The sequence below is a fragment of the Podarcis pityusensis genome, assembly GCF_964106645.2.
Source record: "Podarcis pityusensis genome assembly, chromosome: 1".
Lineage (NCBI taxonomy): Eukaryota > Metazoa > Chordata > Lepidosauria > Squamata > Lacertidae > Podarcis > Podarcis pityusensis.
The window spans coordinates 110,759,064-110,777,758 of record NC_138028.1 but is presented as its reverse complement, the minus strand read 5'-3'; the positions used below and the strand labels follow the sequence as shown (position 1 = coordinate 110,777,758).

General features: G+C 39.3%; 1 protein-coding gene across 4 annotated transcripts in view; it reads left to right on the top strand.

The window, feature by feature from the left end:
* LOC308486362 (sodium channel protein type 1 subunit alpha) overlaps nt 1–18,695 on the top strand; it is a 107,392-nt gene that overhangs the window by 80,451 nt on the left and 8,246 nt on the right. For all 4 annotated transcript variants that reach the window (XM_081023164.1, XM_081023162.1, XM_081023163.1 and 1 more), the window contains exons 15-23: nt 24–197; nt 1,047–1,403; nt 1,958–2,434; nt 3,044–3,161; nt 4,220–4,374; nt 5,021–5,194; nt 6,571–6,693; nt 14,465–14,746; nt 16,807–16,860. In XM_081023164.1, the coding sequence (XP_080879290.1) occupies nt 24–197; nt 1,047–1,403; nt 1,958–2,434; nt 3,044–3,161; nt 4,220–4,374; nt 5,021–5,194; nt 6,571–6,693; nt 14,465–14,746; nt 16,807–16,860 (1,914 nt within the window). The remainder of the gene's footprint in view (nt 1–23; nt 198–1,046; nt 1,404–1,957; nt 2,435–3,043; nt 3,162–4,219; nt 4,375–5,020; nt 5,195–6,570; nt 6,694–14,464; nt 14,747–16,806; nt 16,861–18,695) is intronic.

Sequence of the window (18,695 nt, the reverse complement as noted above, 5' to 3'; positions counted from 1 at the left end):
ATGTATTTGTATTTCCCATTTAGGTTTTCACTGGAATCTTCACGGGAGAAATGTTTCTGAAACTAGTAGCCATGGATCCCTATTATTACTTCCAAGAAGGCTGGAACATTTTTGATGGCTTTATTGTCACCCTTAGTTTAGTTGAACTTGGCCTGGCAGACGTGGAAGGACTGTCAGTTCTTCGGTCTTTCAGATTGGTAAATTGTTTCAACCGATATGTCTAGCCGATGTTATTGTTGAATCATCTTATTTCCTTTTCTATGATTTTAGGAATTCTGAGAATCTAAAAATAAAAAATGCTGTAGAGGTATCTTAAATGGAAAACGTACATTATAAAAGACACAGTCCAGTGAAAGTTAGTCAATACTAAATCCCATTGAAACCAATGATATGGCATGCATTTACTCAACAGGTTCCATGCGTTTCAGTGAGCTGTAGGGCCAAGATTCAAGTCAGATATTTAAACAAGGGTGTTTAATCTGGACACTTCGATTCTGGAGAGAAATTTGCCATGGGGTCCCTATCTGAAACCTCCCCTGGGTGTTGACTGGGGACCCATGGCAGGTTTCTGTTGAAAATGGGCTCCTCCAGGCTGCTTTTTATTTCCAAAAATTGATGTTTACTGTAAACACTACCTATGAGGGGACAAAGAGAAGCCAAGTAAGAGACAATTTTTTAACTGAAAACTGATTTAGGGTCCTGATCTATATCAGGAGCCTGTTCTGGATCAGAGCTTCAAAATGAATTGATTAGTTTAACCACCCTTATTTAAACGTGTGACTAACATCACATATTGTTTGGCCTAAGGAAGTGCGCACAAGTTTGCAGGCTTTCAGTGCAATTCTATGGAGAATTCATTTGAAATAAATTAGTTAAACAAGATTTAAATCTACATAATGTTTGAATCATGGCGTTACTAAAGCCCCATCAATTTCAGTGGAACTTAGTGGCACTTAACTTTTTCCGGAGTGGGCCACAAACTTTTTCACAAGTTTGTATTCACCCTTACAGACAACATTTGTCAATTTACCTTTTTTGTTTTCCAGCTCCGGGTTTTCAAATTGGCAAAATCCTGGCCGACGCTAAATATGCTGATCAAAATTATCGGCAACTCTGTGGGAGCTTTGGGAAATCTGACCTTGGTCCTGGCCATCATTGTCTTCATTTTTGCCGTGGTGGGCATGCAGCTGTTCGGCAAAAGCTACAAGGAATGTGTGTGCAAGATTGCAAAGGACTGTGAGCTTCCGCGCTGGCACATGAATGACTTTTTCCACTCTTTCTTGATCGTGTTCCGAGTGCTTTGCGGAGAATGGATAGAAACCATGTGGGACTGTATGGAAGTTGCAGGTCAAGCCATGTGCCTTACAGTATTCATGATGGTTATGGTGATTGGAAATTTAGTGGTATGTAACTTTTTTAAAAAATATTCTAGATCTATACTGAGTCTAGCAAATAGCCTAGACTGTTTCATCAAAGCTCTTAAAACACATCCATTTACAGGGGAGGTTTTTCAGATAATCAGTGAACAAAGTGATCAAAGTTTCATATTCATTTTAATACTAGAAGCGATCGGCAAGCGAAATCATAGTTACTAGCTTACCCCAAAAAATGTTTTTCTAGCATCCACTCTTCCCTCGCTTTATACACTTTTGGGCCAATATAAAACCTTGCAATGACCTTGAGTAGGAATTGGCAAACAGTATCATGTCAAGCTGTGCAGACAGGAGAGGAGGAGAGCAGTGAATGGACTTGCTAGTAGGCAGTTTTGCTGGGAGAGATGTCAGCCCTTAATCTCCTTCATAGTTGCCTACACTATGCATGAATCCCTTCTGAATCTACAATGCTAGGTTTATGTACCGGGCTGCAGGCCTTTATCTCAAACATGTTATTCCAGGGCAATACATAAACTGAGCAAAAATTAGGATCTTTTTCTCTCCCTCCCCTCCCTTTTGTTTAGGTACTGAATCTATTTTTGGCGTTGCTGCTGAGCTCATTTAGTGCAGACAACCTTGCTGCCACAGATGATGACAACGAAATGAACAATCTCCAGATTGCTGTGGCAAGAATAGATAGAGGAGTAGACTACATGAAAAGAAAAATCCGAGAATTCATCCAAAAGTCCTTCGTTAAAAAGCAGAAAGCTTTGGACGAAATCAAGCCCCTTGAGGAGCTAAATAAGAACAGCTGCATTTCTAACCATACTATTGAAATTGGTAAAGATCTGGATTATCTTAGGGATGTGAATGGAACCACAAGCGGCATAGGGACAGGGAGCAGTGTGGAAAAATACATCATTGATGAAAGTGATTACATGTCATTCATAAATAACCCAAGCCTGACTGTGACTGTGCCAATAGCTCTTGGAGAATCCGATTTTGAAAATTTAAATACAGAGGAGTTCAGCAGTGAATCAGATTTGGAAGAAAGCAAAGAGGTGAACCTTTAAATACTGTTAATCTACTTGATCTAGTAATAATAACAACAATCTATTTCTGTATTGCTTTTTAGGATTTAGCCAGTGTCAAATTAGAGGATTTTTATTATTATTTCATATAATTTATATCCCGCTTGGTTGCTTAAAAAAAAGACCTCCTTAAAGCCCTTCAAATGTAACAAAGAGCACCCATAATGACTTTTTGTCATCTACTTCATTGATATTGCTGCTGTAAATTGAATCACATGGTTTCAGTCCTGTCGCAAGTTGTGTTGTTTGTGCAATTCCTAATCCAAGGGCAACTTTCATACAAATGACAATATATATAACATCTGATAAAAGTTACCAGAAACACTAGATACAGGTAGGTAGCCATGTTGGTTTGCTGTAGTTGAAACAAAATAAAAAAATTCCTTCCAGTAGCACCTTAGAGACCAACTTAAGTTTGTTATTGGTATGAGCTTTTGTGTGCATGCACACTTCTTCAGATACTGAACACTAATAAGCACTAATGAGCTGTGAGCAGTCACGCAAGGAGTTTTGCAGACCTGAGTGTACTCTTGTATCAATGTTGTTGTTTTTCTCCACCTTTATTTTTTTCTTTAACAGAAGCTAAATTCTTCTAGCTCATCCGAAGGAAGCACTGTTGATATTGGACTTCCTGCCGAAGAACAACCGGAAGTAGAACCCGAGGAAGCAGCTGAACCTGAAGCTTGCTTTACAGAAGGTCAATATTCAGAATCTGAAATGTTTGTGTGGCTTCTGGTTAGCTTTCTCGCTAGAAGAGATGAGCTGTGATGGAATGTGAGCCATCTGTGGGGTGGCTAATGCTTTTTTGGTTCAGGGCCACATTCTCTCTTGGCCAACCATCCTAGGCAGGGGGCACATATTCCCGTGGTGTGTCCACAGGACATAGTTGCAGACAGGCAGACATTTATATAAGCACCCACCCACCCACACAAATTCAGCTGATGCATGCAATGGCGCAAAATTGTTAGGTGTGCAAAATTTCAGCACAGTGCTGCCTCAATACAACTGCACACTTCTGTTGCTGGCTCTGCTGAAAATGGCTTCTCCATGCAAACCAGGAAGTGGCCTTTCCAGACAATGGAACAGCTCTTCTTTTCTTATTTCTGCAGCTGCAAACTCCTAGGTGATACAGACACAGTTGAATGTGAATGTGTACTCTGTCCATTTCTCTCCTTCCCACCCCACTCCCTCCATGGTCCCAGGTGCTGGCAACCCACACTATGTCACTGGATGTACGTAGATTGTCTGAGGAGAGGGTTAACATTTGCTGATGCCACTACAATCATGGAATCCTACCCGCCCCGCCCCGCCCCGCCCCAAAATTGCCTATGGAGCTAGACCCTGTCCCCATATGGGGGGGGGGGGTTAGCCACCCCTGTTCTACAGGAAGTTAATATTCTTGCAGAAAGACCACAGCTTAATACAGTGATATCTTGGTTTACGAACTTAATCCGTTCCAGAAGTCTGTTCTTAAACCAAAGTGTTCTTAAACCAAGGGGTGCTTTCCCAAAGCAGCGGGGGACTCAATTTGCACTCAACAGGAAGCGGAACATGTTCTGCTTCCAAGGCAAAGCTCACAAACCAAAACACCTACTTCCGGGTTTGCAGCATCCTTAATCCAAGTTGTTCATTAACTAAGCTTTTCTTAAACCAAGGTACCACTGTAATTCAGATGTCACAGTGGGATATGTGAAAGTAATTAATATCAGGAGGGTTTTCCTTCTGTCTCCTCAAAAATCTAATTTATTGTTTCAGGTTGCGTGAGAAGGTTCAAGTGCTGTGATGTTAGTGTAGAAGACGGGAGAGGAAAACAATGGTGGAATCTTAGAAAAACCTGTTTCCGAATTGTTGAGCACAACTGGTTTGAAACCTTCATTGTCTTTATGATTCTTCTTAGCAGTGGTGCGCTGGTAAGTGAAAACAGAAGAGACGTTAAAAACAAATGTTACTTTAAAAAAAATTATTATTATTTGCATAGTAGGTGCACTACATCACATTTTCGCTTTTAAAATTATGGAAACTGAATGATAATTTCACTTGTTGCTAGTTGTCTCTAGCACCCATGAAATACCTAATACAAGTGACCAATTCACTTTTGATTAAGACAAGACACAGAGAGAAAATATGTTACCTAATGGAAGTACAGGGCAAATAGGAAATAAGTTGTATTATTTAGACTTGCTGCAGCTCACCCATTCACTGGTGTATGATATTACTCTCTGCTGTCTACAGTTTGTGTTTTTATAAAGTAGGGAGGGGGAACAACTTCATAGATGTCTTGCAGATGGACTATTAAATATTATGAGAATTCCAATATGGCCAAAAAATTGTACCGTGCTGCTTCTTTATATGAGGAAATCATTTGTGTTACAGAAATAGCAAGAATGGCAGGAGTGTATGGCATTATCATTTATACCAGAGATAAAAGAGCGTCTCTAAAAGGGTTGCAAAAAGGTTTTTTAAATAAAGACTAGGAACAAAGTGGAAAGCAAACCAATCTTCCAGTCCTTCTACCATAATAAACAATAACACTAAACATTTGGGAACAATTTGCAGGCCTTTGAAGACATATACATTGAACAGAGGAAGACTATAAAGATCATTCTAGAATACGCTGACAAGGTCTTCACCTACATCTTCATTCTCGAGATGCTTCTGAAGTGGGTAGCATATGGATATCAAACATACTTCACTAATGCCTGGTGTTGGCTGGATTTCCTGATTGTTGATGTATGTACCCTAAGTGTTTTATTTATATGTATTTATATGTATATATGTATATATATATATACAGGTGTGGAGTGCTCATGTTTTTCAGGGTGCCAGCCAGCTAGCATTGACTTTTTCAGAACTTATCCATACCACTTCAATTTTCCTTTCCCTTCCCCTCAAACAGCCAATCAACATTGTGCATGCACTGAGCATACTCAGGACTCACTGGCCTTCCCTCCCCACCCCCAAAAATATTTTTGTGCTTTTCCTAATATTGGGATTCCACCCCCACCCCACCCCCGGCCTACTGAGGCCTGTCTCCTGTGTGTGGATTGTGCCATTTTCCATAGGGGTCCACTCTGAAAATGAGTTCATAATTAATATTAGATCCTTCGCAAATAATAATAATAATAATGATAATAATTACCATAAAAGATAAGCACATAACCCATTTTCCACATGGTGGAAGAACAATCACTCTAATATTGCCTTGGAATAGGCCATTAGCAAGTAGTGTATTGCTTTAAAACTTTAGAATGCATTAGCATCGTATTAGCAAACTTCACAGAGTTCTACTATTGTGGATTTCATATCGGTGGTAGCCAACGTGGTACTCTCCAGATATGGGCTAAAACTTACATCAGCCTTGACCATTGGCCATTCTGGCTGGGCCTGATGAAAATAGTGGTCCTAAATATCTGGGGGGGGGGGGGACGACAATACATTGGTTATCCCTATTCTACAGCAACACTTGGTACTGACAAGTGCCGTCAGCTATTATGATTACAAATCATAACATCTGGAATGCCCTTTTGCATTTATTTATTTTAAAAAAAACATTAAAATCTTGCATCATGAGAGAATGCAAATTAAATCTCAAAGAGAACAACATTTAAATTATATATTCACTTAAGAATATATACACATTGTGAAAAGTCAAACCAAACCTTTTTAAAAAAACGGATAATTCTCTCCAGTCTTACATATTTTACTGCAGAGAAAGATTTTCCAGGCTTTAACAATGAAATCGTGTTCCTGTATGGGACCCAACCTTGCACCTCAGTGGTCCTCCCAAAATAGCCAAAGTGTGTGTTTTTACCCCTTGTTGTATTGAAATATTCGTTCTTAGCTGTACTAGGCCCTGTTACACATTTCCAGAGTCAACTGAGAAACCCATTTTGACCACTGCAACCCATTCGCCCAACTTTCATATGGTGAGCTAATGTATGAATTAAAGGTCCAAAGTTGGCACAGGATGTACTGGATGATGTGCTTCTGAGCGCTTATAGTCCTGTGATTCGTTCAAACTCCACAGTCCTGAATCTACAAAGCCTTATAGCATAATATAATGCAAAGTGGCAATTTTTCTTTTTCTTATTTATTTTTTTTAACAGGTATCATTGGTTAGCTTAACAGCAAATGCATTGGGTTACTCAGAACTTGGAGCCATCAAATCCCTTAGGACACTGAGAGCTTTGAGACCTTTACGGGCCTTGTCAAGATTTGAAGGGATGAGGGTAAGATGAAATGAGAGAAAAGTCTGCCAGACATAAAACGCATGCCTAAATGTAAGGAATGTTCTGTGCATGCCTTTGTGAGGAATGACATAACCATGCAGAAATGCTGCCCTTTCATTCTATTGCACATTTATCAGTAATAGATAAGCAGAAAGCTTCATTAGCAAACCTTAACCCTTTATTCAGTACCACGCATAAGCTGTGTGCATTTATATTACTTTACTTTCTAGCCGATTTGAGGAGTTTTTGCTAATAGTGATTTGAAAGGTGAGTTGATGCTGTGTCATTTTGTTTCTGATAAATTAAATATTTTTTACTTCATTATCTAGTTTACACAGCTTGTTGAAAGGGTGTGCTGCTTTCATAAATCCAGATCTGTAAGCTCTCTTGCTAGTTAAATTAACGGAGAATTAATTTATTCCCACTGAAATTAATGGCTTCAGTTTAGAATTTCATTCAGTAGGTCAAATTTGATTACTATCAGGTCTCCATATAGGTCTCAGTCCCTCTCTCTTTCCCTCTCTCAGTTTTTGACAATGAACTACTTAAACCTAGTGGCATACAAGGACAACTAGTAATCATACCATGTAGACAACTCAGTAAGATTTAATTTTTTTATGGTCTCACTGATTGGACTAAACTTGCTTACGTGACTAATTTAACCAGACAACTCAATGGATTATTTTTCTTTCTTTTTCACAATAGCTAATAATTTCCAAAACAGTTAAAGTAATTCCAGCAATCCCCCAGCATTATCTACACAAATCATGCAGTGTTACATGTTTTCTTTCTGGGGTAAGTCAGGACCACTGCTTAACATTTATCTGGGAAAAGTTCCTTACCGCACTATACCCCTGTTTTCTTCTGTTCCTTAAAGTTACTGGGTGAATTTGTGCCTGTGTTGAAGTCACCAGCAAAACTCCAAAGACTTCCGTTAAAAACATTCATTTACACTCCCTATACAACCTGATCAAAACTGCATGTTGTTCAAACCTGTTATTTTTAGAGAATGCTTTTTTTTTGCCACTTCATGGAAACATAAGAGGAAACAGCTTTTGAATAATGATAAAAGAAAACCTTTCTAGTGAGATGGGCAGCCGATAACATAACATGCTGTCTAATTACTCATGAGATGTAAAAGCCACATCAGTACCATGAAACAAAATTCTGAATACTGGAGCTCAGTTCCTCAAATTGTATCCATCAGGTTGCATATATTTTCTTCAAAATTTCTAAGAAGAAATATTGTAAATTGAAACTGACTCGATACATGAATTTCAGGTGCATCTAACCACCCCTTAATTTCAACAAATCCTTTTAAACAAGAAATTCATGAATTGAGAAGTCAGCAGTGGAATAGGGTAAGAGCTGGTCAATTGCTGTAGTGTTCACGAACATTCATTCAGTTTTTTAACTGACTATTTGGTTTATCCATGTTCATACTTCTTTTTATTTACTATTCATGAACATTCTTGCAAATATGTTTTTGTTGGCACAAATGTTTGGGGAACTGTTGTCCTTTGTACTCATTCCTAAGTAATCTACAAGAATAGCAATGCTGCTAAATGTTCATGTAATACGAGTACCAAGAATATGGCGACCTGAAAATAAATAAATTTCAAAATTTCTGGTTCATATGAATAAGGAATATGATTATACTAGGTTTCATTTTTCCATTCACAATCTCCATTGCGATTTTTCTCTTTAATGATATTTAAAAGGAACCAAGGAGTCGTGTACACAACAGTGTCAGTTTTTCACAATTTCCTGTGCATGTTCTCCCACTTAAAGGCTCTCTCTCATTAAGCCAAAGAACAAAATAAGCAACATATGGCTGATAATTCAAAGTCAATTATAAACAGATTAAATGGATTAAGGGCACAAACAACTTGAACAGTAAACATTATCTGTCCAAAACACTTGGCCCAAATTTAGAAATCAGTGTGTCCATTCACAGAAATTCACAGAAATCAGTGTGTCTGTTAATGAATGATTCGTGAACAGGAAAAAAAAATCTCAGACATAAAACCTGACCAGCTCTCAAAGGAGTCACTGAACTGCACTCTTTTGAGACAGTTTTCATTTCAGCAACTTCATTTTGTGGGGACATGGCAAAGGCAGGATTGGGTTGGTGGCAGAGAAATGATGAATGAAAATCATTAATGCCTCCTTGTTTTCTTCCATGATAACTGCAGCACTGAACTAGTGCCAATGCAGTGCTTCCACATAGAGACAGAATATTACAAGCAAGTCATTCTGACATTGCACATGAGTCATGGGCACCAGGTTTTCTTCTTAGTCTACTGGATGTTCTGCAGAAAGTGTAAATCTGGATTAAATGGGTGGGGGGAGAGACATATGAGCAGATATTTTGATGCTATGTTGAAGAAACCTGCATGCGTGATCAGTAGAGGGCTACCTCGGAAGTCGAACAAAATCCATTCCGGAAGTCCATTTGACTTCCAAGACTTTCGGAAACCAAGGTACGGCTTCTGATTGGCTGCATTCCTCCAGCCAATCAGAAGCCACAAAAGTCGCGTCAGACGTTTGGCTTCCAAAGAACGTTCACAAACTGGAACACTCACTTCTGAGTTTGGGGTGTTTGGGAGCCAAAGGGTTCAACTTGCAAGGCGTTTGGGATCCAAGGTATGATTGTACTGATCCCACAATAAACAGCTGTCTCGAAGTACCCTGGGCCCAATAGCATGCTTCACAAAATTTGTTATAATATCTTTCTATGTTTGGCATTGCTAATCTTCCACAGGGACTCCAAAGCTTCTCCAGTAGTATCTGCTATTGGTCTTCTGGGACTTCCATTCTCAGCATGACTCAAATAATACCAGGTTTTTCTGACAAGCCGTGTTCAGAGTCTGGTGCTGAACTGGGAATTCATGACCTCTGACTGAAGCAGCCAAAGAGCCAAATGGGGTTAGAGGCTACTTTGGAGTGAAAGATGACAAACACTGCATCTCGATTTGAGGATAATTTAGAGAGATGAAAACTGTTACAGAATTAAGGGCCAGTCTTGTGAGGGAAAGAAGGCATCATAAACAAGACCTTTAGTTAAACACTTTGTAGTCTAGTTGGCGATAAAAAATACTGTTCAGATTTAAATGAAACTGAGGTCAAGCATCAACTGTCTTTTTAAAAAAATGTGTTATTTAAAAAATGGTTTTGTTTAATTGACTGGTGGTATAGACCACACCAAATTTTAAAGCAGCTTGCAAAAAAACACACCAAAAAAACCATGAAATCAGAACCTAAAATTCTGACCTGTTGTTCTTACCTATCAAGTTTGGGTTTTCACATATTTGTATCATTATACTTAAATGTGGAGCTTTAAATTAACTTCATATGATTTCTCTGTTCGAAATTTGGTAAAATTATTCCTATGCGGAAGAAAAATCCAAGACCTAAGGACAATGTAAGTCTGTGAAGTATAACAACTATTTTAACATGCACAACAGGGACAGGGGAATTATTTATCAAAGTAAGCATTTAAAAAATGCAAGGCTGTTGTGTTATTGTGAGAACTGTTTAAATATATTCAAAAGTAAATTTAAACCATCCTAACTCCACAGAGGTGCTGGAAGGCAAAGTAAATAATCGCTTTTATGTGAATTAAATCTGTCACAGATTGGAAGCTATATTCTAATCTCAGTGCACGTAGATCAATGCTTATAACTACATGCAAAGTGAGATTTGAATATACCCATTGCTTTATATTTACCATTTTTAAAACTCCCTGTAATGTAATGATCTTGCAGTAGTTCAAAATATGTAAAGCATGTGTTTATGTGTAAACTCACTGAAAGAGAGCATGTTACGCCGTGCTTGATGTATTTTTCTTAGAGCAGTAAAGTGGAAAAGGAGTTTTTAAAAATTAATCCACCTTGCAGTTTTAGTTTTGCATGTCTTATGCACATTTCTGGCTGATTGCTTTAAAGTGATATCATATTTCAAATTTCCAGTCCAGTTTCCGAGACAGCAACATGAAAAGCAAATTGGTATCTTTATTCTGTACAATTCAGAAGATATGCTTAAAAATGCCTCTTACATTGATGCAGTAATAACTCTTTTTACAATTGACAGAATCAGAAACATGTTTTCCATTTCTCCAGGTCTAATTATTGAATTATCTTTGCATAGCCAATTTATTTTTATGGGTGAGGTGGACAGCTAATTCCTCCTTCAATCCTTCTACAGTAATTAATTACTTTTCGCAGCTTGATAGTTTCACACAGCTTTCGCCCCTAGATTGTTTCATTCTATAAGGCCAGAAATAATGACAAGAGAGAAACATTAACAAAGGCTAAGATCAATGGGTTGGAGTCAAAGGTGGTGTTCTGGTCATGGAAGGGTTATTCAAACTCCACAGTAGAGTGCCATGTAAGAAAGGTGAAACCAAGACTGACATACACCAGGAATGGCTAACTTATGGCTCTCTAAATGTTGATGGACTCCAGCTCCCATCATCCTTGACTTTTGACCATGCTGGTTGGACCTGATGGGAGTTGGAGTCCAGCAGCACTGCAGGGCCAGAACTTCCCCACCCCTGCCAACACATTTGTTCTGAAATGATGAGCATTTCAAGTGAATTTTGTTAAGGCTGAAGAAAAATTCATATACTTGAGATTTAACCAGTTCTTTGACTTTATTTATATCAAACTGTCTCCTTGTGAGAAAGAAAAGAGAATAAACAAACGTTCAGCTCCAAAATATCCCCTGACCAAAAGCCCTCTAAATGCCAAGCATTATGTTCCACCATAATGCGATAATTCAATCGCCATGCCAACTCCTCCCTCCCCCCTGATTTTTACTGCCATGTAAACTACCTGTACTGTAACCTTCCAATTTACATGTTGGGGTTCCACCTTATAGGACAAAGCTTTATCCTGAAAGGAGAACCTGCAGCAGAATACTGTAGTGTGAAATGCTCCTGCTCAGGCTTTCAGCCAGCCATTCCCCCTTCCAGGATACTCTATTCCACTCACCACAGTTAATAATAATAATAATAATAATAATAATAATAATAATAATAATTTATTTATACCCCTCCCATCTGGCTGGGATTCCCCAGCCACTCTGGGCGGCTTCCAACAGAACACTAAAATACAATAACCTATTAAACATTAAAAACTTCCTTAAACAGGGCTGCCTTCAGATGACTTCTAAAAGTTTGGTAGTTGTTTTTCTCTTTGACATCTGGTGGGAGGGCATTCCACAGGGCGGGCACCACTACCGAGAAGTTTTCCATTTCCTCCCAACATTCTGTGCCCACTGAGCATGCTCAGTCTTCAATACACTGTCAGGGGCCCCCTCCTTTTATAGTTTTTCCCTAAATAATTTCTTACTTCTGCTAATCTTGGGTCCCCCCCCCAAAAAAAACCACATCTTGTGTGTGGATGGTGCTGTTTTGCCTATGTAAGGATAGGCACTTGGGGAATGAGCTTGCTATTAGTATATCATGTTCTATTTAACCATCAGCTAGGCAAGATGGCGCCATAGTCACATGAGTTCCCCACAGCGCTGCTCAAGGTTTAGGAGAGCAGCAAGGAGGCTGTCACCTTAGAAGGCAGGGCCTGCCTTCGAGAGCACTCATCCTTCATTCCCTATGGCCGCTGCCAGCTGCACAACTTAAGTGCTGGGGTACAGCAAAAAGAGCCTAGAATGCTGTTTCCAAAATAACCACAGCATGCGGCTATATGGGAAGTGGTGTTGGGAGAAGGGGCATGACCTAACCCTGAACGCTTTTGAGAGAAAGGAAACCTTGCTGCAGCGTAGTTAGCCAGGCTTGAAGCAAAATCATTTCAAAGCACTGCCATGCACAACTTTCTAAGTTGGGAAAGGAGCTTTCTAAGCAGCTGTGTGAGCTCCAAGGACACACACACACCCGAAGTTCATAACTTGTGTTTGGACTGGGTTCTGAGGGCCTGCTCTGGTTGTTCCTTGGTATTTTTACAGTCAGCAAGGCTTTGCAAAAACCGCAACACAGTTTGCGCATCACATTGTGGTCAAACCATTGTTGAAATGAACCATGGCTTATGTGTAACGAGCTAACGCATGCTGCTAAAATCACAAGCGTTTCTCCTCTACTGCTGCCGTGCTGCCGGGAAACGAAGCCTAGGCAGGGTTGCAATCAAACCTGGGCTCACGGTGGTTTGTTTCTCTCTAAAGAAACCGCAAGTGGTAACCAAGGTTTGTTTTTGGCAAGCTTGTTTCCCACCACTGCACCAGAACACTGCACATTTGCAGCAAACTGTGGTTTCATTTTAACGATGGTTTAACGAGACTTGCAAACCAGGCCTCTACTGCTCACTCCTCTGAAGGTGATTGATGCTGGGAACATGCATTTAAAAACTCACTAACTGTAAACAAAGCGCATATCTCCCTGATCCAGTTATAGGCTTTTTCTGCATGTGTATCCCTCCCTGGATATGAAGCCACAAATAGGTCCTGCTTGTGCAGTTCTGCTGCTCAATCCATCGATCTATGCATTGTGGACCGTGCATGAAGAGCCCTCTTGGGGAAAAAGTTAAATCCCATCAATTAGAAAAAGGATGGTGGTCAGGAACCCTCTCTCTCTTTCTCTGCCAAAGACCCCATCAGTAGGATTTGGGTTTTTGGAGAGGGTTCCTCAAATAAAGTTGTGGTTGTTCTGTGCCTACATGTTGGAGTACAGCCATGCTAATTAATGCTGAAAAGGAAGTGTATTCCACATTTAAATATTAATAACCTCTCCACCGTCCCCATCCCCCCAAAACAGTGTAGCAGTTTTGGGGAGGAAAGAAAACTTGGGTTGGATCTATGGGTGTCATTCTGTTTCTAGAAGGTCCTTTGAGCCAACAGGGGCTCCCACTAATATAAGGTGGAGAGTGAACATTCACAGATTCCCCCAGTCCGCCCCCTTGGACCCCCGGAGCAGATATCTAGGGGACTGCAGAGGGAGTGACCTTTCCATGAGTGGAACTCCACTCAAGGGATCTTAGGCTCGTTAACATCTTAGGTTTCTTGATAGCATTCTTCCCAGTCATGTTTTATTAGATAAACTTACAGATGTATTGCAGTCAATAAAGTAAGGTGTTTCTTGATTTAGTCAAGGAGTCCATTGTGTTTAAATGTTTTTGATACTTTCATTAAACACCTAGCTATAAGGACATACGAATTTTTCATTTATTCATTTTTAAACAAAATGTTTAAACTGAAAATAGATTCATTTTCTCAATAAAGACTGGAGCTTGAAATAAACTATGTGATTATTTAAATAAGCACATATTGCAAAACTGTCTGGCTTTCTTCTGCAAAGAAATTAATCTTTGTAATAATAATGCATGGTTAACTGTACAATATATATATATATATATACTAATCTTGACTAATTCTTTGATAACATTATTGACATTTTGTGTTTTTAGTTTTAAAGAAATTATACAGTCATTTCAGTTTATATTTTAATTTTCTGTATTAGTATTTTAACATATATCTCTTTTTTTACAGAGATCAACAATCTTCATGTTACTATTATCAGGTTTTTTTAGTTTTTACTTTTATTTAAGTATTTTAGTTTTCTCATCTTTGATGTTGTTGCATATGTGAAAGTTTTCTTTAAAATAGGGACTCTGTTGCAATCAAAATTGTGATTAGCAATTTAATAATTCACTCTAAAAAATAAAATAAAACAGAAAAATTATGCCTTGGTGCAACAGAGTGATTATGTTATTGCTGTAAGTATTCTTATACTCTTTTTCCCCCTCCTGTATTTGTGTATTAGGTGGTTGTGAATGCCCTTCTAGGAGCGATTCCATCCATCATGAACGTGCTTCTCGTTTGTCTTATATTCTGGCTAATTTTCAGCATCATGGGAGTAAACTTGTTTGCTGGCAAGTTCTACCACTGCATTAATACCACAACTGGTGACATGTTCACAATCGAAGAAGTTTTCAATAAGAGTCAGTGTGAGGAGCTCATACAAAGAAATGAATCCGCCAGATGGAAAAACGTGAAAGTTAACTTTGATAATGTGGGATTTGGGTATCTTTCTTTACTGCAAGTAGTAAGTGAACACTCTTTACAGACTACTTCTTGTTTACTTAGTGTACAATAAAAAGTTGGTTCAACTATTTTGTCACTTACAGTCTGATCAGGCTCATAGGAATTTGCTAGGAATTCAGTGGTAAGAGGGTCATGGAATCACTGTAGACTGCCAGAATATAAAATGAAGGTAGCCTAAAATGTTACTTTGAGGCTGTGGGACTAGGTCTCGGGAGAGCCAGTTTCACCTTCTGGGCACTCATTAGCTATTTGCCAACTCTCAAACTAACCTACCTCACAGTGAGCATAAAAGTGGAAAAGACGCATACACCATCTTCAGCTCCTTGGAGGAAAGTGATATATTTATGATATGATATGATGTCTGTTCAGAAGTCAGTCCCATTTAGTATAGAATTGTAGACCCTCCCAGGGGCATAGCGTGGGTTGCCAGTGCCCAGAGCCATCTGCGTCACCCAGAAGATCACAGCTGCCGAGATAAGAAAAGAAGAGTTGTCCTGTTGTCTGGGGAGGTCACTTCCTGGTTTGCATGGGGAAGCCGTTTTCAATGGAGCCCAGCAACAGAAGTGCGCAGCTGTACTGAGGCAGCACCTGGTGTTGAAATTTTGTGTCCCTAACCATTTAGCATCCGGGGCAACCACCCCTTTGCCCTCCGCGCGCTATGCCACTGGTCCCACCTTTTATTCTGCATAGCCATACCCAGGGTTTTATTTCTTGGTCAAGCTACAAGGTGATGCTCAAGTATGCTGCTAAAGAATCTTAGGAAACATCTTTCATAGAGAGAGCTGACATGCATAATTCTCCTAGTCATTTATTTAGATTAGTGCTTTGTAGCTGGGATCATCTGAACAAGGACTATAAGTATAAACGCTAGTGGCACTGGTTAAGAATAAAAATTGTCCTTGAATTTTTGTGAAATCAGTGAATATGGTTGGATAGTATATAACAAGAAGCTGACATTTCTTTAAAAAAACACCAGTCCTTTAAGTATAGTTCTTTAGAGTGTTATAATTGCTCACCAACCTACAATAAATAAATAAATGGGGCATCTGGATTTCCTTCTTTGGTAGCATGGACTCTTCTGCATTAGAACGGGCAATGGGCATGTAGGTGAGAATAATTATCCCACCTACAGAGGAGTCAGTCCCATTGAACACTGTGAGTGGAATCCAGCATGGTGCTAAGGAAATTGTTCTATCCCTGCAAGGATTTCTGCTTGCACAGCAAGTTAATTAACGTGCATAATAAGCAGGGGTGTCAACTTGAATAAAATATTTGAAGTAGGGCAGTTAAGCCCCACCCTGCATCACTGATCACAAGACGCAACGCACCCACACAATTTCAATGGCAATGCCCATCAACTTGGGGGGGGGGGGCAGCCCCCTCAAATATTTTATGGAGGGATGGAAGGACCTCAGCCTCTAGGAGTTGGCTCCTATGATAATAAGTATCATTGTAGTAGAAATGCGGGGGGGGGGGATTAAGTTCTTTATGAGCCTGTTATCTCTTAGGATACATTAAAGTACCTTATTTCCATATTGCCAAAGGTATCATCTTTTGTATCTGTGCTTTGTATAATGAACTGAAATACTGAAACCTTTGTTTGCGTCTGAATTTTCTTAACTGTATCAGCTGGAGCAGGACTAAGTTAGGCCTCCTTGAAATCAGTGGGACTTAAGCCAGGTCATGACCATCATGCCAATTTGATTTAGTTGGGACCAATTTTATTTCATGGGGAACGAAGCTTAACAAATTTACATCACAATCCTATGCACGTCCACTCAGAATGAGTTCCATAGAGTCAATGGGGCTTATTCCCATTGGAGGCATGCTTACTTGTCAGTGAGTCTCTTTGAACTTAACGGAACTTACTTTTGACCAGTATAGCATTCCACTGCATGGCAGGATCAAGCCCACTGAAAGCTTGAACAGCTCCCCCTTTACTTTAGTCCATAGTTATAATATATGTATATGTAAAGCATTTCCTATTGGTAACTCTGGTACAAGACATTGAGCACGGCTGTGAGTTCAGAGTTTTATGTTTAAAATGTTTTCTTGACGCAGGCTACATTTAAAGGATGGATGGACATTATGTATGCAGCGATTGATTCAAGAAATGTAAGTACTTTGCATTCTTTGCCACACAAAGACTCTAGAATTCTGCTGATGAAATGCGCTTGAGGATAACATTAATGTAAACATGAATTATGTTCAAATTCAATAGCACCCTAATTGGTTTGTGTTCGTTTATACTTTGCTGCAAGCTGCCCAGAGTGGCTGGGGTAACCCAGGCAGATGGGCAGGGTACAAGAAGTTTATTATCGTTATTATTATTAAAGATGGGCGGGGTACAAGAAATACCATCATCATCATAACATAAAGAATTCCAGGCATGCTGACCATTAAAGTGAAGATAAAGCATTGCTATGGGACTCTCCGGAAGTGCTTTTGCATTGTGCTTTTATGATCATTTGTACTTATGGTGGTGGCTGTACACAATACTGCACCGGTTTCATACCACAAACGCGGTGGCAGCATTGTATTGCTTTTGTTGTGCTGGAGTGCAAGAGTGCCCCTCCAGATGGCAATAGTGCAGTAACACTGGGGAAGCATCGCAGAACTAATAAGGTGTGTTGGTGCCCCCGTATAATTTTTTTTTTTAATGATATTTATTTTAAAAAAATTTAGAATTACAAAAAAGAACAAAGCAGAAAAAGAGAAAAAAAACAAAGAAAAAACAAACCACATCAAACAATACAAATTCAAAAAACAAAAATACACCACAAACACTCAAAAACAAATCCATCATTCTCAAATCCTCAACTGTCATTACCTTCTTTCTTTGACCTCCTCCTCCTCCCTTTTTTTGTATCCTAGTTGTTAATTGTCGCAGCAAATCCTTTCCGTATTTCATAGTATTCTGTCATTACATTACCTTAATCTATTTTAATCTTATCTTACTATAAAAAACCTTAAAACTTAAAACTTAAATCTTATTTTTACCAACTTCTCATAACCATAATATTCTTACATAATTCTTTAAACATTTTTGCTAAAGCCAAGTAATTTCGTTCCAACATTTTTCTAACATTCATCAATTTTATAAAACAATCCTAGTAGTAAAAAAAAGAAATAAAAACAATCCAATCTTCATCTAGCGTCCCTTCCTCCTGGTCCCGGGTTTTGTCAGTCCTTATTATCCCATCAAACAAGCGCATTAACCTGGTAACCTTGTATCCGAGGCCCTTAAGTCTCTTCCATGTCCCTTCCGCGGCTCTTCTTCATATTTATAACTGTATTTTCCTTTGTCTCCTGCTCCTTTCACTCGTGGGAACTCCAGCTTAACAATGTTTTTGACCCTTCTCGACAAATCAGCCCCTTTTCCATAGTCGACACTAAACTCCATGTGGTATTTAAGAACATGTTTCAAAATCCCTCCAAAATTAAGAGCCCCCACAACCCGAAACATCTCACGGCCCGTTGCCAGACTTGAAAAGTCCAAACATCCCTGCATAGGGGGGTCTATCCAGCCCCCCATTTCCAAACCAAACCAAACTTTATCTTTCCAAATCTGGCTTTTTCCAAGTTCATTTGTCAAATCCAAAAGCTCATGTTCCTGCTGGCCCACAGCTCCCTCCATCCCTCTGGCGCCCAAGATTCAGCAACATCCTGTTCCCTCATCTGTTCTGTCAGGGCACACTCTTGATTTAATTCCTGGGTGGGCTCCATATAATTTCCCACTGCCTGTTCAAAATTTCTGATCGAATCAGTCATCAAATCCGTCTTCTCATGTAGCTGTTCCAGTAGGGCATTTGTTTTACAGAAAGCACACAACAGAGCTTCTGAATACATTGTCCTGCAAGGTCAAAAGTCTATTCCCACGATTGTAATCTGTAACAGCTGCAAGCTCCCCGGAGTTGGTTACAGTTTCACAGTCTCCCTCTAGGGGGAAA